At 39.9% G+C, this 21,437-nt stretch overlaps 1 protein-coding gene across 1 annotated transcript in view; it reads right to left on the reverse strand.

Moving 5' to 3' along the window:
• Positions 1-8,578: 8,578 nt before the first annotated feature.
• Positions 8,579-21,437, reverse strand: part of KIF3C (kinesin family member 3C) — a 38,944-nt gene continuing 26,085 nt past the window's right edge. Inside the window, exons 2-8 of the mRNA XM_070946881.1 lie at positions 20,536-20,637; positions 20,152-20,274; positions 16,418-16,536; positions 14,258-14,377; positions 12,740-12,875; positions 9,983-10,158; positions 8,579-8,672 (exon numbers count right to left, since the gene is read on the reverse strand). Of these exons, the coding sequence (XP_070802982.1) occupies positions 8,579-8,672; positions 9,983-10,158; positions 12,740-12,875; positions 14,258-14,377; positions 16,418-16,536; positions 20,152-20,274; positions 20,536-20,637 (870 nt within the window). The remainder of the gene's footprint in view (positions 8,673-9,982; positions 10,159-12,739; positions 12,876-14,257; positions 14,378-16,417; positions 16,537-20,151; positions 20,275-20,535; positions 20,638-21,437) is intronic.

Consider the following 21,437-nt stretch of genomic DNA (forward strand, 5'->3'; position numbering starts at 1 on the left):
AATGGATGGATCACCAGCTGGAAGGGTGAGATGGTTGGTTTCAGCCCTCCTTGCAGAGGCACAAGGCAAGATTTAGGGTTAACCCATGGTGTATTCTGGATCTGGTGGAATCCCAGGATATGCTAGGAGGGAAGTTACTGAATGACATTTTTACTGAAATCTTAGTGGAGGACTGGAATAATCTGGCTCTTGACCAGAAGGCTTTTAAGCAGTCTTTGTGTGTTCGCCAAGTTATCTTGATTTACTGAGGAAACATTGGAAATTAAGCATGCTAGGTGAACCTGTGAAAAAAAAATCCCAAACTTTCTGGTTTTCTAGACAGATAGACTATCAGGATGAACTGTCCACGCAGAGCAAGGACTAGAGGGGAAGGGCATTCCCACCACAGAGCACATGAGCTAATTGGAGCAGAAACATTGCCGACAATGGAATGAAGCATGGCAGACAGACTGCTTAGCACAGCAAGAAAATGCTACTTTAATGTGGAGCAAGAAAAGAAGGGTGGAGAGTACCCTTGCAGAGGTTGGATGTGAGTTGAGAATAATGCCGTGCATCATTTTGTGTTATTGCATAAGTTTGTTTTATGCACCTTGAAGATGTGGCCAGAGTGCTTATTTGTCTTTCTACCATTGTTCTTCCTTTATATCCAGCTCTCTCTTAGTTGATACTAAATAGATTTAGTATGTCAAATTTTCATTTTCTTGCCAAGGTGACCTACATATTATGGGAGATAACAGTTCTTGGATGAAACCAATTTTTTGCATATCCTTTCACTCTGGCTTCAGGCTAAATCATGGCACAAAAAGTGGCATGAGTTGCCTGGTGGACAATCTCTTAAGGAATTATGACAGGAATACTATGTTCCTGTTTGTGCTGCTAAATGTAGCACAAGCAACTTTTTATAACATTAACCATGTTAGAGTTGATTGCATAACTTTGTCATAGTTCTAATCCTGTGTTAGGGTAGATTTTAGAGTGTAGGAGAGAGAATATTGCTGTACTTGCAACTGTATTGCACAAAACCAGAAAACTGGGATAATTCAGTAAGAAGATTAAGTATGTTTCGTGAATGCAGCCAACATGTCACTCTCAATTTTTTATTTTGCAAATTTATTTGTATGCATTTTTATTATGTATTTGTTCATTTTTTTTTTTTGCTTTAGGTACATTATAACTTATTATCTATTTTCAAGTGCCTGCCTGGTAGTAACAGGAGCATGAAAGCAGAATCTCACAAAAGTAGCAAAACAAACCAACACTGTAGGTTAAGTGAGAACTTTCATTTGGGTTTAAGATGTGAAAAAGGAGGGATTCTATTTGACTCCATTTTGGACCAGTTCATTCAATAGCTATATATTTTTTTCTTCAGTTGACCTAACTCATTAATTCTACGGGGATTAAATATATTTTCACCAATTATACTTTTTAATCTGCACAGCACCAGATTTGCAATACAGAAAGACCTTTAAATAGGTTTCTGGTAAATGATATTTTCTATTTGATTTGATATATAGAATCTAGGTTGAGGGGAATCTAATAATTGTTGAACCCGGTCACTGAATGAATCAATTTTCTGAGTTTGTTTTATATCTGTTGATTTCTAGCCCAGTGCCTTAACCACTACACCAAACTTTCTTGCCCTATAAAGCCAGGCAGTTTGGTTTTCACAACACACTAAAGTAGAAAAGCTTAACCAAGATTAATACTAGAATAATGTATAAATGAGTCTGTTGCTCTTCCTGAATGGGCTGAGCATATAGTATTGTTTGAAGAGGGCCACTTGGTAGAAATCTGGTTTGAAGGCTGGATGTTATTTTTCTATACTTGGCTGCTCTTTCTCAGTCAGAGAAACAACCATAACCTTCCATTAAGATCTCCATACATTTCTTTATCAGCTAATCTGTCAACCTCTGTCATTCTGTTATAGATGAGACTCCATTCCTTTATCAGTTTTCCAAGAAATCTGAGAAGCATATCTACTTCAACTCTTGCATAGGAGAGCTGCAATGAAGAATAGATTGGACTTCTTTAACTTGTTTTTGCACAACACTTTAAACCAGTAGTGGAATTCAATTCTTTTTACTACCGGTTCTGTGGGCGTCGCTTGGTGGGCGTGGCAGGGGAAGGATACTGCAAAATTCCCATTCCTTCCCCACTCCTGGGGGGAAGGATATTGCAAAATCTCCATTCCCACCCCATTCTAGGGCCAACCAGAGGTGGTATTTGCCAATTCTCCGAACTACTCAAAATTTCCGCTATCAGTTCTCCAGAACCTGCTGAATAGTACCCCTGCTTTAAACCTTAAAAAATGCTCTCTTGGTGAGATTTTGTAACTATTTTGTAACATGTTGTATTTAGCAAAACGAGTTTTGTTCAATAAATGTCACATTGGTTTTATATTGAAAGTTTTTGAACAAATTAAAATTGGCCATTTTGGCTCTGAACAGCCCAATAAGCCTCGAGCCTTATTAATCAATGAGGGGGAAGAGAGTCAAATGGCAGTGCATGAACATCCATTCAGACTTCTGGATTAAATATAGATTCCAGTTTATTTTGATATATGTGGTTGAGCAGATTCAAAACCAGGGCTACTTTTAACTCCAAATGACCACTAGATGGGAGCAAAGAGATAGGGGAAACTCTTTTCTAAGTCTTAATAAAGTTTACCTATTTATTTTATCTTTCACTACCACCTAGGTATTGAATTTTCCACTCTGTTCAAGACTGCATTGACTTGGGAAAAGAATGCTTTATTCAACAATGCAAAATGAAGATCACTAGGTGTTGCCCCAACACATGCAAAGAAAGACACATCCTGGAGATTGAGAGGTTCCCTGAGGATGTGCTCCAGCACGGGTCCGAAAGCTTGGAAGAACAAACCTCTGGTCCTGATGACTCAGATTGGATCCTGCAACATTATCCTGGGATACATATATTTTCCTTCATTTGCAAAGAAAGTCAGTCTGCTGAGCAAGAAACAGGACAATATCAGGGTTCATTGGTTTGAAACTTGTATTGAATATTAATATAGTATATGGAATATTTAAAATAATAAAATGAGTTTCCTTATGTACGAGGGAGTGTAAAGGCAGGATTCTAACTAAAGATATCACAAGCAAAAATTAAGTCTTCCATCTCCTTTCAAAATAAATGTAATAATTTCTTAAGTGTTCTAATGTTTTTCAAGTTAATTAACACATTTCAATGATGTCATTGGTGGTCAGTCACAACATATCATTTCAACATGTCTAAGTTGTGCTCTGGTACATATTGTGCCGTAATTGCATTTGCCTTGTTCTCCCAGTATGGAATCGTTCTTTTGAAACACATTGTTATCCCTTTTTATTTTATTCAATAAACAACTTGTTATTCTCAGCAAACACTCTCACTTTACTGACTCCTCTGAATCCTGTATCCATGGTTATATAAAATAGCGAGGGAACAACACTCCTTGTCGCATCATGTATTGATAGGCTTTGCTCTAAGAACTTGGTGAACCCAGTGCAAACCAAGTGGATTATTCTAAGAGGGAAAATACTAAGGACAACAATACTAAGCAAGGCATGCATCTATTTCTTTTTAATCTTCTACATAGCTTTTCAGTAGGATTTCAGACTCTGTTACAGTGTGCATCCCTCTATAATCAATCTATCTTCTCTTCCATTCTCTCAGTATAAAGACAATTACAGGTAGTCCTCAACTTACAACAGTTCATTTAGTGATTGAGGTTAAAATGGCACTAAAAAAAGTGATTTACGGACATTTTTCAGGCAAACGACCAGGGGTAAAATCCACTTACCTTCACTATTGGTTTGCAAATATGAGCGTGCGCACACACTTGCTACACTCGTGTCTGCCTCCACACATGCGCAGACCCCTCTGTGCATGCGCAGAGGGTCAAAAACAGACGTGATGATGTCCAGGTGGGTGGGCAGAGCTTCCCGTTGCTGGCGCTACCGGTTTGCCTGAGCTGGATAGAACCGGCTGCATTTCACCACTGCTTACGACTATTGCAGTATCCCCATGATCACATGATCAAAATTCAGATGCTTGACAACTGACTCATATTTATGATGGGTCCATGTCTTGAGGTGATCACCTTTTGCAATCTTCTGACAAGCTAAGTCAATGGGGAAACCAGATTCACTTAAACATATTACTAAATTAAGAACTACAGTGATTCACTTATCTTAGCAAGAAAGATCGTAAAATGGTGCAAAACTCACTTAACAAATGTCTCATTTGCAACAGAAATTTTGGGCTCAATTGTGGTTGTAAGTCAAGGACTACCTGTATATGTAATAGCTAAGTTTATGTCTTGAGAAGGCAATCCACCATACTTCTCTGTTATGATTGCATTTGATACAGCCTAAAATATTTCTGCATCTATTACAAACTGTATATAATTACAAAATTGCTATACACTGTAGACTTGGAATGCATGTTATAAAATGCTTCCTCTCATATTACTGCTTGTTATTTTTTCTCAGTTCACAACTTAAATCTATTCATCAATCTTAGTTTTAAATGCTAGACTCAGCTAAAATTGGATTGGTGATTTTTATTCTATTGTGTTATGAGAACCAAGAAGTTGTCTTAGCATAATAGTAGAGTTAGATCATCTCATTAAGCTATAATATGGTTTAAACTTTATTTGTTTAGACAGTGAATGTTTCATGAACACAGCAATTGTATTTTGTTAACTCATTTAGAGTTTAACAAGTTAAGACGAACCAGCCTATGTTTTGTTAATTTAGGATTACCTCCTTTTTTGTTAGAGAATTCTTCAAATTCGAATGCATTATTTCAGTAACACTATTTCAATACTATATATTGTCCCCAATCATAATGTAGAAATCCATTGGAAGATCTTGGACTAAGGCCATTTCCTTCTCCCTCTCTCTACCTTGCTGCAAAAAAGAGAGTGGCAAATAAATGAGAGATTGTTTTCAACAATGCTCATTCCTTTATTGTCATGGCTGGGATTTGGTTGTGGTACTGCTCAGCACTCTTCAGGCCTACACCAAATCAAAGCAACATTACAGTGTATTGAAAAGCTATCCATCCAAAACCAGAGGGAGTTGGGACACCAACCTCTTCTAGTACATCATGTGTAATATAGTATGCATAATATGTCCTGTATAGTCATATGTATAGAGCAACAAGCATGGGCCACCGTACACCAATTTTTGACTGCCAAAGTAAATCACCACAGTAACAGGCACAATATTTTGGTCCCAGTAGAGGCCTCACCTTGCCAACCAACCAGTCCCTCCCTTTTTTTTAAATTCCCCCTTGGATTTCCCCCCCTCTCCAATCTCCTAAATAGAAATTCCATGATTTTCCCTGGGTGGGACACCCATACATACGCACACAACATACATACTCACCACATACATTCATATGTAAATACAGACTCTCTGACATACAAAGAACAAAGAACATCAGAAATCTACATCTGAGGTTGTTGCAGCAATGCAGCAGAGCTGTAGGAGTGTCCTAGCCCCACTGTAGAAGATGAAGGGCTGCCACAGCTATCAGTAATAGGTTCTTGTCTTAAGTTACAATATTTCTTTGCAATAGTTCTTGTGTTTTGTGCTAGGAAGTTATCTGAGGTTAATGGCAGCACAGCAGCAGGTTGAGAAATAGGAGAGATCTTCAGACACTGAATATACGGCCAGAGTACAGTACATTGTCAAAAGTGTCATCCTTCCCCATATTTGTGTGGAGACAAGCTCACTGCTTCAAACTGCTAGATGTGGTTAACTGTCTAGTAGTGACCCCAGATTTCTAGAGCCAACATGTGATTATGCAGGAAAAACAACTGGCCTCAGTTTACCAGCATCCAATTTTAATCCTGGTTGGATGGGGGGAAAAAATCTGGTCAGATGTCTTTTCCATTGTGAGAGTATCTCTTAACTTTCCTTTGCAATGAAGAAGGGCATGTCTCTTTTATTTTCACAGGTCTCCAGTTCATATATTTTTATAGTCCATGGCAAATAACTTGTAGATGACAAAAAGGCCAGTTCTATTAAATTCAAGTGTTATTAATGAGCTTAAGCCCACAAATGAATTGACCAGACTTCAAGTGCCTCATTCTTCTTTCTGTATGTGAACATTGTGCTGTAAACTTAAAAGATGCATTTGGATGTGCTTGATCCTGATTCCAAGGTATTTAGAATTTAAGAGACTCTAGAAATCAAAGGCAAGGAGGCATTGAGTAAGTGGATTCAAGCTTTTTTTCCCTTTTGGTGAAGAAGGCATGTTTGGCTCCTTTAAAAGTTGGGGAGAAAAGAAACACATACTGATTCTTATGGTCTGAAAACCAGGTTAGTTTCTAACTAGAATCATAACTATCATCCCTGAACATTTTTGTTGCCTTAATCTTTAACAATATTCCTGTACTAGCTCCCTTGATGCATCAGCTACACGCAGCATAAAAAAGCATGCCAAGCAAACATAATAGGAAGACCAATAGCTACTAAAAACAACCAGTTCAAAAGTTGAAGCAGAACTTTAGGGTCAACAAAGTAAAAGGCAAATTGACATACTACATGTATGCCAATTATGGTAAAATTATATAATACTGAGATGTATTAGTTATCACATTACCATCTCTAGAAAGTATTTTCTATATCATGTTAATAATAAGTTGCCAGAAAATGTCCTCTTGCCATTGATACTAAAGGTACCAAACTGATTACCTATTGCTTGAACGGTGTAATTTTTACATGGATAATACAATCGGGGAGCCCAAATTAATTATTTTGCAACAGCAATTGCCCTCAATTCTGTACTTGCTTCATTTGAGATAATAGATTATGTAACAATGGTAAGAATTAGTGCTATTATGATTCTCTCAATGGTTGAAAGATAATAAATGATTTGAACATTTTAATCCCAGAGGAAGCAAATTCCTAAATAAACCACTGAATCCTAGAACAAAAATATTCCTGCAAGGAGAAAGCAAGGTATATACAAAGGAGACTAAAAGGTATGAGTTGGGAAAATCACTTTGTCAGAAACTCCAAGTGTTACATGCCTCAGTATATAAACTATCATATTTGACCTCTGTCGACACTCTTGGATTTGCCCAGCTCTGTGCTGTAGCTCTTTTGATGCCAGGTATTTTCTTATCCTTCCTTCAAGCATTTCAGTACTCAGAACTCAGAGCACAATGAGGTAAGGCTCTTTCTATAGCACAAATTACTGCCAGAATTGGACAGAACATTCAGGACCATTCATCAATCCCAATACTTCCTTCTCTTTCCATTCCTATTAAAGCCAGTCAAATTAGGCTTTCTAAACTTCTTGTTTCCTGCAGTTCATGATGGCTTATATGCCTGGATTTGTGTAACTTTGGGTTTATCCAAAATGTCAATACCAGGAAGCATGGTAGCTAAGGTTACCAACAGCCATTCTTCTAAGTATAAGCCAAAGTGCAAAAGATAACTTAGGCAGAGAGAGATACTGGTTATAAAGACTGTTCCCCCCCCCCCCCAATATTTCTTCTTGGTCTGTTTAGATCCAGAAAATTCTTGTCACTACTAGGCTGGCTGCTCTATTAAACCTGCAATTGCCACTGAAAGGACTCTGTGAATTGGAACATACTTCTGGATAAGATTATACTATTTCCTGTGCTCTTGTCAAAATAACTGGGAATTCAGCTCCCCTTCCCCACTTTACATACAGTTTGTTTTCAAGTATAAAAATGTTCTTCCCAATTAACGTACAGGTGACTTCTTGTCTCGGTAAGTTGATCAAGTTTTTTTTTTAATTATTAGCGGCTTAAAGCTGTCTTGTCTTTTTCTCAACCAGGTGCAGAGAATGTTTCCCAAAGTCACAAAGATGCTGTAGTTAGCCCTCTCATAGTTCTGCCTGCATGATCGATGCCCAGGCTATTTCTCTGCAACATCTCTACATGCAGAGTAGATGAAGAGGATTTGAAGAGAAGATGAAATGAGACCTGTGCCCTTATTGCAAAAGCAAAAGGAAATCCATAGATTTTGGTGAGATCAAGATCCTGCCCCTGAGACTTGCCTACTTTGCTCATCATCCTCACTGCATAGTATACTCATCAAAGTTGACTATGATTTCCACAGTCCAGAAGAAACAGACAGAACTGCCACTGGAGCTAAGTACAGATTGTTCTCATTGCCCTCTAATTATTTTTTTCTTCTGCGTCTAAAACATACATGGAATGAAGAAAAAGCAAGCATTGTCTTCTAGAAACATTGTGCGCTGAGCAAATTCCCCAACTCTAACGGAAAGCCAGTAGCACTGCACCTTCCACCAACTGGAGTTGCTGCTCAGCTTGAAACCTGCATCATCACAAAGACACACCATAAATAAATATGTTAAATAAATAGAGTGATTGGGTGACAGATCCAGAGAACGCTGGGGATGTGGGCCCCAAGGAGCCATCATCTCATACAGACACACACACACAAAGTAGCTAAAGACAAAGATGAGCTAGTGCAGGGGACACCTCTCCCTGGACTATGTGTTCTCAGAGGCAATCAGTGGCAGAAAGAGCGCAGTCCTCATATCTGAAGGAAGGGGAAGGGCTCGAGGAATATTATTTGTGAGCCAGTGCTGTGGAAGGGTTCTGTGAGCTGGAGGACAGGGAGACTTGTGTTGCTGAAGACGGCAAGGTGCGAGGAGTCTGGCACCTAAAGTGGGATAAGAAAGAAAAAAAAATAGGAACAAGAATCCACATTTTTCTTTTTTTCCACCCCTCTTCATTAAAAGCATTTTTTCTCCTGCCTAAGAAACCAAAAATTTTCATCTGAGAAAAAGAACAGCAGTTGATATATCCTTCCTTTACATCCTAATAACTCAGTGAAATAGATTAGGCTAAAAAAATGACTAGCTCGAATTTTCTGGGAAGTTTCATGGCTGGGTGGAGATTTCAAACTGATTTCTTCCCAGTCCTTATTCAGTACTCCAGGGCTACTCTACACTGGTTCTGATAGACTACCAACCAGGGGTGAAATCCAGCAGGTTCTGACAGGTTCTGGAGAACCGGTAGCGGAAATTTTGAGCAGTTCAGAGAACCGGTAGCGGAAATTTTGAGCAGTTCAGAGAACCGGCAAATACCACCTCTGGCTGGCCCCAGAGTGGGTTGGGAATGGAGATTTTGCAATATCCTTCCCCCAGGAGGGGAGGGAATGGAGATTTTGCAGTATCCTTCCTCTGGAGTGGGGTGGGAATGGAGATTTTGCAATATCCTTACCCTGCCACGCCCACCAAGCCACACCCACAGAACCGGTAGGGAAAAAAATTGGATTTCACCCCTGCTACCAACCTATTTTTATGGTTGTTATAGACATAAACATAGATCAGGGGTATCAAACTCAATTTCATTGAGGGCTACATCAGGGTTGTGTTTGACCTTGGGGGGCTGGGGTGGGCATGGGCAGGGTGGGCATGGACAGCTCAATGACACTCATGTTGGGGGCGGCTGTGATGGCCCGAGTGCTCTGCCAGCAAAAATGGGCTCCCGAGCTCCATTTTCAGCTGTGATGGCCTGCCAACATTTTCAGATGCAGCGCTTTGCCAAGGAAAACAGAGCTCAGGAAGGCTGTACACAGCCCTCCCGAGCTCCTTTCGCCGGCAAAGGCACTGTGAGCCAGTCCTTCGCTGTTTCCAGGGCAGCCCTGCAGGCCAGATCTAAGAACCCGGCAGACCGGTTCTGGCCTCTGGATCTTTAGTTTGACACCCCTGACATAAATGTTATAGACAAAGATGTAATATGACTCAGAGAAAAGTCACACACTAATTCTGAACATTGTGTTGGTGATTACTAGGCTTTTATTTGACCAACATTCCTCAATCTTAGTCATACTCTCCATGGCTCATTCTTGCTTATTTGTCTTTGTAATGCCACAAAACATAAAATTCAGTTAATAACTAAGCCAAGCACTGGAGCCAAGGATACTGGCAAGAGCCCCCTACATCTGCTTTCCATTCACTAACTCACCAAGATCGTGACTTCCGTACTCGGGATGCTGCAGGTCGCTCCAGGAGGCTATCTAGGCGCATCAGCCTCTCCAAATGCAATGCTCGTGGGTCCTGTTCACTTTGGTCTTGTGTGATCTCAAACTCAAATACAGCTGGGGGAGAGACATCTAGTTCCAGAAACATGATGTTCTCAGCCTTTGGTGGTGAAGTTGGAGAAGAAAGGAAGGCAGAAAGATGTTGATAATATCAAGAGATCAGTTTATTACAGAGCTGAAACTGAGTTCTGGTTCAACATATTGTTAGCCTTTCAAGTAGATCAGACTTGGAAACCAAAGATATGAATGCTAATACTATTATTATAAGATTACAGTTACAGAATTTTACAAGTATGAATGTGCCTCCACTGTCTCTCTTTATCTTCAAGAAAACTAGGGAGGCTCAAATCTGAGATGCTTTCTCAAGTTGTATTTCTGCCACAGATTCAAATATCTTTTATCTGACTATTGTTTTGGTGGCGGCTCTTCCTCCTGTTCCTTAAGGTTACTCTTACAGCTACTACACATATATTGTATCCTTACAATTTATATTGATATTGCTTCCTGGTTGCTTATTTGTACCCTATGACTATCATTAAGTGTTGTACCTTATAATTCTTGACGAATGTATCTTTTCTTTTATGTACACTAAGAGCATATGCACCGAGACAAATTCCTTGTGTGTCCAATCACACTTGGCCAATAAAAAATTCTGTTCTATTCTATTCTATTCTATTCTATTCTATTCTATTCTATTCTATTCTATTCTATTCTATTCTATTCTATTCTATTCTAGTAGTTGAAATAAATACACAGTCCCTATGCAAAGCTAAATTAGGATAATTCTATAAGCAAATCCTGAATGGTTTTTTTCATGGTCTGAGTTCTAGGCCTTACAAACTGATAGTTTTTCATATGAAGCTGCCCGTATTTTTTGCATTTTGCTTAGAACCCCTCAGCTGTCAAGGTTTCAGTAAAACCAATCCTCTGATTTTTTTCCCCCTAGAGGATATTCATTCTAACTCTTCTTTAATATTGTAATCTTCAGAACCTGCACAAAAGTGGTGGTTTATGAGAAATACTTTTTTAATTCTCTTTTTATGTAGGTTGCGATTTCACTAATGTAGGAAAGATTAACCAAAATGTGCATGAGACTGGAACAAATCTCCAAAGAAGAAAGTGAAGGATGTAGAAAATTATGCCTTGTGTGAAAAAAATGGATAGAAAAAAGGTTTTCTCATCAGACTTAATACCTCATAATACTATAAACCAGGATCATCCAATAAAAGATTAGGATATTTAAGACTGATAAAAGGACATATTTATAAGCACATAGATGGAATTTATTATCCCAAATATAGAAATAGCTTCTAACTTGAAAGCTTTTTTGAAGAGGATTAGGTAAATTAGTAGCAACTACAAATGGCTGCTAGTCATGACTTCTATATATTAACCCTATTAATGGAGACAGCATGTTTCTCAATATTAATTGCTGAGTAACATGAGTAGACGGAATCCAATTTATTCTCATATCCTACTTATGGCCTTTCCCCAAGTATTTGGCCAGCCACTGTGAAAACAGAAGTTCTAACCGGCCAGCTATTTAGTCTTATCTTTCATATTCTAAACACAATTAGTCATCTTTTTTCTTGTTGTGACCTGACTGCTATTTGATTAGTTTTTCAATCTTGCCTTTTAATTAATTTATTTCTGTAATACGGATTTCAATATCTTGTTAAAAGCTTGTTACAATGGGCTTTTTTTTGGCCAAGACTGGGATACAAATATTAGTTAAATGAGTTAGATTAAGACACACATTTATATAATATGCTAAGTTTGTTTGCATTTGTCTTCATTAGGTTGCTTAAGGCTTAGCATGTTATACAACCCTAGTCTTTTTTACCAGTTTATGGTTCTGTGTATTGTTAGAAAATGGGCTTGTTTAGTGTCAAGAATGCTATACAAACAGTCTTTACTGGAATATAGCTTGCCTTGTAGCCAAACAGTTTGGCCTTATTTATTGTATTTATATATTTATAAAACTTATGGGCCACTCATCTTGCCATAGGATAACTCTGGGTGGTTTACAGTCATAAAAATATGTCAATACGTGTACAATTGAAGCATAAATTATTAAAATCAACATAAAAACCTAAGGACACATGGCGAAGGCCAGGCGGAGTTGGGGGAAAGTGGGATCTGTTGTTACTTGATCAACCACCACCACTGGGGCTCCAAGCAAACTGGAAGAACTACATCTTTAGGCCCTTACAAAAGGATAGGAGGTTAGAGGTCAACCTCACACCGGGGAGCAAGATGTTCCAGACATCAGGAGCAACAGCAAAGAAGGGCCTCCTCCTGGGCCCTGGAGCCGGAATAATTGGGCTGATGGGACCTGCAGCATGCCTCCTCTGGCGGCACGGGTGGGATGGGACAATCCCAGTGGGGTGAGATGGTCCCTCAAGTAGCCTAGACCCCATGCTACAAAGGTTTTAAAGGTGATCACCAACACCTTGAATTGCACCCAGAAGCAGACTGGTAATCAATGCAGCTTGTGGACCAGTGGTATTACAGGGGCCATTCTAGGGGTCCCCCAAACTGCCCATGCTGCCGCACTCTACGCCAGCTGTAGCTTCTGGATGCTCTTCAAGGGTAGCCCCATGTAGAGCACATTACGAGTGATTTATTCTCCTCACCAATACCAACCCCCCCACCTACTCCATTAAGAAACCTTTTCTCACCCGATACCGAGGATGGGACCCCATTGACATGGCTAGGCGAGCATATTGGCTGATTGGCCTTTTGTATCCCACTGCAGAAGTTGGGCGCTTTTTCATCTGAGTCCCAGTGGTGGAGTTGCTGTTGCTGCTGCTGCTACTACTGTTGGTGTAAAAGAAATAAAAAACATACAAGGAGTTTCTCCAGAGTAGCCATGATGAATATAGGGCATGTAGCAACACATAGATGGTTCCTAAATCACTATATGCCTAAATAGGATTCCTTTCTACTTTTTCCTCTCTACAATCTGGCATTTAACTAATAGAGCTCATTTTCCATTTTTTTGCTATTGAGTCTGCCTCACAAGTCTCATCTTTGCAACAATTTCACAATATAATGCCAGTGGGGAGGACAAGGGAGTGATGAGGGCAGTGTTTAGGGTCATGTAACGGCATACCACGGTTTGTTTATTTATTGGAAAGATTTAATATAGTTGCCCATCTTATGTAATATAACCCTGGGCAGCTCACAGCAACAGTAAAATAATTACAATTAAAAAGAATAAAAGAATAAAATAAAATAAAATAATAAAAACAATAAAACCAAACAAAAACAGAACATAACCAGTACCCCAAACATAAGAGTACACACATATACATATCACAACTGCAAAGCTTCCTCAGGGTCCAGCCTTGTATCTTGCATATAGAGCCACGGTGGTGCAGTGGTTAGAGTGCAGTACTGCAGGCTACTTCTGCTGCTTGCTGGCTACCTGCAATTTGGCAGTTCAAATCTCAACAGGTTCAAGGTTGACTCAGCCTTCCATCCTTCTGAGGTCAGTAAAATGAGGACCCAAATTGTTGGGGGCAATATGCTGACTCTGTAAATCGCTTAGAGAGGGCTGGAAAGCACTGAGAAGCGGTATATAAGTCTAAGTGCTTATAAGTCTAAATACATGACCTCTAAAAATTGGGTAGCACAAGGACCGAGACTGAACTTAATTACTGAATTAATATTAAACACATTAAATACTGAGCATGATTAATCCACAAGTTTTTAATCATCTTCCTTCCATTACAGTTTGACAGCAAGTTTTTTTGAGGAGTTTGGTGAGCCTCATGTAGGAGATGACCCAGCTGAGCCCGAGGGAAGGGTCAAACGTGTCATCAGTCATGAGTTCCCTCATGCCCACAAGAGATCTAGGACCAGCCCACCTTGAATTCCTTCTACTCTTATCTCTTGCTACTTTCCCTTGACGGCTAGTAGTTCAGCTTCTTGTAGCGAGCTCAAGCTTACAATAAATCTTTATACTCATTTGAACTGTCTGGATCTCCTCGTTTTCCTGGGCCTTGACACCCGATATGGCTCTGGGACTTCAGAATGTATGGCTGATTTACCACCAATTTAAAAGGGGTGGATGGAATGGAAGGACCCATGCCTGGCCCCCAGTTGTTTTTTCTTCATCACTATCTACATGAAGCTCCTCCAGCCCGGCTTTCCCAGGGACACTGGGCATCAAAGGTCAGAGATTGCAGACTCACCTCCCTGGAGTCAGCACCAAGGGCTGGAATTTCCACTGGTCTTCCTCACAGTCAAAGTAGAGGCGGTTCATGATCTTGTTCTTCTCTTCAGGGGGGATGAAATTTTCAATGATTAGGTACCTGCACCAAATAGAAATGGAAAGAATCAAAGAAACAATAACAAAACACTTCTCTTTAATGTTTTAACTGGCAGTTATATCAATCAAATATTGGGAAGGCAAAATCAAAGTAGAAGAATGGTACTGTAGCTTTTTTCACATTTATACTATTGTGAACTTGGGAATTTGAATTTGGGAATTTGGGAACAATTTGTCCAGCCCAGCTGAAATGGTTTGACCCCTTGATTATTTCTCAATGGCAACCTGCTCTTTGATAGTCTCAGAAGTATGTTCTAAAGCTGCATCATCTCATCTCCACCTAAGGAAATGCTACCATGAATAGAGATGCCATGAAGGATTGGAAAGAGACAATCCTGGGGAAAAATCCACTGTAGAAGAGAACTTTGCAGAGGATGGTATGTCTTATGTTAACTAGGAGGAAGGGAAGGCATTAGGTGGATATACTGAGAATCATCACCTCACCAAAATGAGAGGCATTGGAGTCAATGAAGCTGAACTATTATGATCTCCCTCTCCTCAGGGCTGCGGTTATTTTTATATTCTGCACAGCATCAGCAACCTTGTTTGGTACCATGCCAATTTGTAGAGTGACACAGTAAGAGGCAGTGAGAAATGATGGGAATGAATAATAGAGATAGTGAATGAAAGCAGGGGTTTCCGTAGATAGATTATAGGGATTGGGGCTATGCTGCCAGGAAAAAAAAGTTACTCTCAAGATACTCTTGTGGCAAATGTTTCTTTTGAGACATCTTCACATAGTGGTTGGGTTGTCACACTAGGTCAGAAAAGAGTTAAAGAGAAACTTGCCCTATAACTTTACTCATCATTTGAAGTAACTTGTTAAACTAGAGTTGGGGGCTTATGGTGCCATTCAAGCTGCCAACAGAAGACTTTAACAGCTGGTTTTAGCAAATCGAAAATGTCACTAAGCCTTGAGTGCTAGATAAAATAACAATCGAGTGGGACTGGGTGGTTCGCGTTGTACACTTTCGCATTAACCTTTCCTTTGATATAGAATATCATAAAAACACAGGCAGTAACAGGTAGTGTGCCAAAGAGAAAAAAGAATAATGAAAACCCAAGCCTTAATTGGTTTCTCGAAATGGGAAAGGCAAGCTGGCAGAGAGGAGCAATAAAATAAAAAGACTAAAGAAATTACCTTTTCCTTCAGAAACCATCCCACAGTTAAGAATGTTAATTGTAGAGTGGGTCTTGTAGTGAGAACATGTCCCTACAGGAATTCCTTCAAGTCCCCCCCCCCATTCCTTTTTAGAGAGATGTCATCTAACAGAGATGGGTGTTGCTGTTTTAAAAAATCCCTGTGGTTGTGGTATACCAAAATCAATTAGGATATATATATAGAAAAAAATAAGCAGCATCATATGAGGTTAATTCTTTTATCCCTAATTTAAGTATTTGTTCTCAGCACTGAAATTGATTTGTTTACTGCTAATTTTATTTTGTTAATCAACTCAAAAAAAAGAGAGAAAGAACAGGATTATTTGCCACTTTGGGGACATTGCCATCAGAAGTATCTAAAAGATGTTCCAAGGACAGGGGTGGGGGACTATGGCCCTTTTATGACTTGTGGACTCCAGTTGAAGTCCACAAGTCATAAAGGGTCCATAGTTCCCTATCTCTGTCCTAGGGCATTCACTTTGTAGGGATCAGGTGACACAGGAAAACTAACAGGTCAGAGGTCTTCAAACTTGGCAGCTATGCTGGCTAGAGAATTCTGGGAGTTGAAGTCCACAAGTCTTAAAGTTGCCAAGTTTGGGAATCCCTGCAATAGGATTTCACTTCTTTTTTAAAAAGCTGTTGGTGATTCTGGCCTTATTTCTCCACTTGAGCAACTTGTCACTTTGGCACATCTGGTTTGTCTCTCCTTTCATAAGTCCCTTTCTACCTACCAGCCCTGGCAATGAGCCAGATGTGCAAGATGGTCAATCATTCCTTGGGATTCTCATAGACTGGGCTGCCTCGGCCTCTACCTCAACACATCCTACCGAGGTACCTACTTGAGTACCTACAAGGTACCTACTTGAGTTTCAGTTCTCGTGTCTGCTCATTCTGTGCCTCCTCCAGGTCTTGCCGCACTCGGATGTATTCATCATGTTGGTCCTGGATCTCTGCCTTTACAGCTTGAAGCTTGGCATAAAGCTGCCGGATCCAAAAAAAAAATGCTGTTTATTTATCAGAATAGCTTTGATATCACATCTCACCTTTCCAGCTGGCATGAACTACAGCTCATGGACCATATTTCTTAGCCTGAAAAATATGCTCTGCTTTGAGGTCTGCCAGGCAGCCAAGTCTTAATATCACTAAAATGTAAGTGCAGCCAAATTTTAAAGTCTTCTCTCCTTTTTTTTTTTTTTTGCTTTGAGGGATAGAGGTTTTAAAGAGTGAAATGATTTGGGGGTTCTAAATAAGATAAATAGGTGAGATATTTTGGGCAATGCTTTAATAAGATTTCAAACATTTTGGCCTCAATCATTCCAGAAAAAAATATGGAAGATGTAAATAATTTGTTAGAAATAACTATATGCAAACACCACCCAGAGTCACTTGTTAGAATGGGCAGCTATAGAAATCAAATAAATGAACAAATGAAAGAGAGAGAGAGAGAGAGAGAAAGAGAAAGAGAAAGAAAGAGAGAGAAAGAGAGAGAGAAAAAGAGAGAGAGAGAGAGAGAGAGAGATTATGTGCTTGTAGAAATCAAATCAAATCAAATCAATCAATCAATCAATCAATCAATAAAATTATGTGCTTTCCATGGCCGAAAAATTGTCTACCCCTTAAATGGGCAATTCATGAGTCAAACTACAAATAATATTGTTTAGCTCCAATAATATGATAACCTTATCTGCACACAGATTTTCTACGTTCACACAGACATTGGGTTCTCTCTCACAGCCAAGCTAAAAGCTTTGTACTTGCTCTTGAGCTGACAGAAAACAATATTAGTGTAACATTTTCCAGCCTCCCCCTGGGGATACCTATTCTGCAACAGGCACAATGCTGGCAAATGTTCCTCTCCTTAAGTGGTGCAGGACATATTAAAAGCAGGAGTTGGTGGGGTCCTCTGGCTTTGTTTTCCTCTCTCCCACCAAACAGCACTAATTGGTAACAAAACCAATTGCTATTCTAGAAAAGCACTCAGCTTGTGTCCAAAGGAAGCCCAATAATCAATTGACACCAGCTGATAGTCAGACTTTCTTCCAGCATAGTCATTTCGCTTTTTGATTATACACTGACTCAGTGCCTGCTATCAACATTTGTAGAGACACACCGTTCAATTGACTTAGCGCATCACATGTTGTTTGTCTCAAAATGTCTTACTGAGAATAGGCTCTGACTGGAAAAGAGCCCAAGCTCTAGCTTGCTTCTATGTGGTGAGAATGTCCAAGGTGCCTTCAAATAGGCTCATATTATCTTCTTACTGGTTTAATAACAAAGAGCTTTTAGAGAGGGGTTCTTCTTAAAAGAGCTTGCTTTATTTATATAAATATTAATTATTCATGTTAAAGGATCAGATATATTTAGCCAGAGCATCTTGTTTAGCACAGTTTCATATTCGCAGTATTAGAGGTTGGAGAGCTGCTACAAGCACACAAATGATAGATTAGACCAGGGGTGTCAAACTCAAGGACCGCGGGCTGGATTCGGTTCACGGAGTGCTTAAATCTGGCCCACAGGGCTGCCCTGGAAACAGCAACGGTCCAGCCCACAGTGCCTCTGCCAGCAAAAAGGGAGCTTGGGAGGGCTACATGTGTCCCTCCCAAGCTCCGTTTTTATTGGCAGAGCACTTGGGCCCCCACAGGTGCCCCCAACATGAGTGATATCAAGCTAGTCACACCCACCCTGGCCACATCCCCAGCCCCCGAGGTCAAACACAACCCTGATGTGGCCCTCAATGAAATCGGTTTGGATATTTTATAGTTTAACATGTTGCAGAAACCCAGTCATTTATTTTGCATGTTGTGTGAATCATGCTACCACATTAAAACATGTTATGAAAACACAACAACTGTGTTTTGTTATGTTGGATTTGGGGTTAAACATATTGTAGGAACCCAGGAGGCCAAGGTAGTTACCACAGACCATACTCTCTGGGATGGCTGGATACTACAATTCAACAATATCTTGAAAGTCACACCCATATAATAGAGATTACTTTAAACAAATGGTCTGACCTAGGATAAAAAATATTCTTTTTTCTTAAGATCATATATCGGAAGCCTCCCTCGTGTTTGACTAATTTATTAATTAAATCTTAGCACTTGTTCTGTTGGAGACAGCTAAAATTGGACCAAGTCCAGTGGAGAACCTGGGGGATAAAAGAGAATTCTCAGTGAAATTAGTACCACCGCTCAGACCTACGCAATGGCCAAAATGTAGCTGTTTCTTCTTTGAAAGAACCCAATGGGTACAAGAAATGTAGTTCCATTTTCAATATTTTAATGATTATTAGTAAGAAATACCATTCCTCATCTGAAAAAAAGGAGTAATAAACCCATTGTGTGGGAAAACACAGCAAAGGTTGCATACAGAGTGTAAATGAAATATTAAGTTTTGCACTTACCTATTATCTATGTATCTATTTATGGAAGTAGTCATTGAAATTTTGTCCTACTGGGATTACAGCAAGAAAAAAACCTGCTATGACTACACATGCAGAAACTGTCAGTTCTAACAGCTTCCATTATACACTGTAGGATAATCTGTGTTTTGGCATGGGAGAGGAGACATCTAAAACTCATCTAATTTACTAACAAGGAGTGTATGTTTTATTTTCTCCCATCCATGTGAACAGTTGCTATTTGTTCTTGTGGAAAAATGCAGAGCATTCATCTCAGTGACAATGCTACTATGTGATGCCTACTCAATCACCCCATCCCATGATACCAATAACAGTCTTCCCAAGGAGAGAGTGCAGTGCAGGGGTGGGTTCTAAATTTTTTTACTACCGGTTCTGTGGGCGTGGCTTATTTTGTGGGTGTGGCTTGGAGGTCATGTGACTAGGCGGGCGTGGCTAGCTGGTCAGAGTCATTTCTGGAAGGTCCTCGCACTTATGACCAGTCGTCGCACTTACGACCTGACTCATTTGTTTGCTTTTAACACTGATCAGCTGTAGGACGGCCCTTTGAAGCCCTGCGGCAAGAGTTTAAACAGTTTTTTTCCCTCTAGTCATCAGCTGGGACTCAGGAGGCAGCAATAGATTGGGGGTGGGACCAAATAAAAGGTAAGAATAATGTGGGTGGGTGGGCAGGTGGGAGGGCGGGGGGGGAGAACCGGTTCGGTGACATCATATCGTCAGCGCTACCGGCTCAGCCGAACTGGACCGAACCGAGAGGAGCCCACCACTGGTGCAGTGGTCTCTGAATATAGAGTACACTGACCCATAATAGCCCCTCTAAGAGTCAGTCTGCATACTTTTTTCTATATACTGTACATCTTAGGTGTCATAAAGACAATATTTAGCTGGTAAATGATAAAAAGGAAAGATTTCTCTTCAGCCTTAATTGCAACATGAAGCTGCTGAACCCTTGTTCTTCTCAAGGTTCCTGACTAACTTCTGCCAACTGAACATGATCCTGCTGTAATCTATTGCAGGAGACACCTTGTTCCTGATTTGGCTCCTGGGAAAGAATAATCTTAAAACATATATTAGCCTGTCTCTAAAGAGAGCTATCAATCTATTCTAATGGACATTCTGTAGGATTTCCCTGACCCTATTGAATCTTCCTGTGTCCTAGATTTCTGCAGGATTCTTACCTTTTTGAGCTTCTTGGTTTTGATTTCTACTTCCTGCTGTAAAGAAGTGAATGTCTCCCGGAGCTCCATGGTTTCCTCATCCCGCAAAAGCACTTCCTGTTGCATTTCCCGCTCATGCCGCTTCTGTGTTATAGAATCAGGCCAAACATCCCTCAATGTCAGAATACAGTCCTGCTACCTCCCACCAGAATATTATCAGATACAGCAACCCCTGGCTCCATAGACAAGCATTCCAGTCCAGCCTCCATGATCTGCTTGGAAGATTGCTTGTATTTTGAAAGAGGCCAAGGGTCATATCCATTCATATTGGTTTGAGAAAGAGTGGGACACCCGGAAAGAAAGTTGAGGGGTCTGCGGCTCATCCAAATCCCAGCTGGTCCTTACCTGCTCTGCAATTTCCTGTCTCTTCAGCTCAAGCATCTTTTGCTGCTCATTTGTGTGGTCCATGATGTTCCTTCCGCCAATCAGCAATTTGCTTTCCATTGCCTGAAGTCAAGAAGGGGAAATTATCTTTAGATTATGGCAAAGGATTCCATGCTTTAACCAGTACAGTGCTTATGTGTACAGTTGAGCAGCCCTAATAAGTCTGAACAATTGTTCTATTTGAGAATGTTTATTCCCCCTCTCAAGTGATTTAATTCATTTGAAAGGATTAAATATGTAATCAATGCTATAGCCAATATTTAATAGACACACTATAAAGGTCAAACTGTTACCACAAATATTGGCAGTTTATTTCTTGGATCACAAAGGCTTAGCTTATATTCTATTCTCCTTCAACTTCCTGGTTAGCCCAGTAATAGCACATTGGTATGTCCTGCTTCAATCCTTCCTGCCAAATCTTGAGGTAGTAACTGGAGAAATGAAGCTGTGTACAGAATTTGGAACAAATCAATTACTGTAGTTAAATAATTCAGAAACCCATATTTTTCTGGTGGCATGCAAATAGCCAATTAACAAAGGCTGGGTTCTCATGATTTGCTTAACCAAATCGTTTAATAATCTAACAGCTGCATTTGCACACTAAGCTGACTTTTTTTTTTTAATTGTAGTTTAGCAGAACGTGCATAAGCAGCATTGTTAGTTTGCGGTTCAGTGTATTTATAAAATCAGAACATTGAATGAATTCATAAAGAGGTTGGGCATTTTTTTTCCAAATCAGGCTTTAACCATGTGGTTCGATGTTTGTGCAAATCCAGAAGCTGCATTAATTCAGTAATCAGTTGAAGCAGCTAACTTGGCATTTGGTAGCAGACGTTTCAAGCACCTGAGCCAAAAAAATATAG

Source organism: Pituophis catenifer, unplaced genomic scaffold, assembly GCF_029215685.1.
Source record: "Pituophis catenifer annectens isolate HBS135680 unplaced genomic scaffold, rPitCat1.0.hap2 SCAF_1, whole genome shotgun sequence".
Taxonomy (NCBI): domain Eukaryota; kingdom Metazoa; phylum Chordata; class Lepidosauria; order Squamata; family Colubridae; genus Pituophis; species Pituophis catenifer.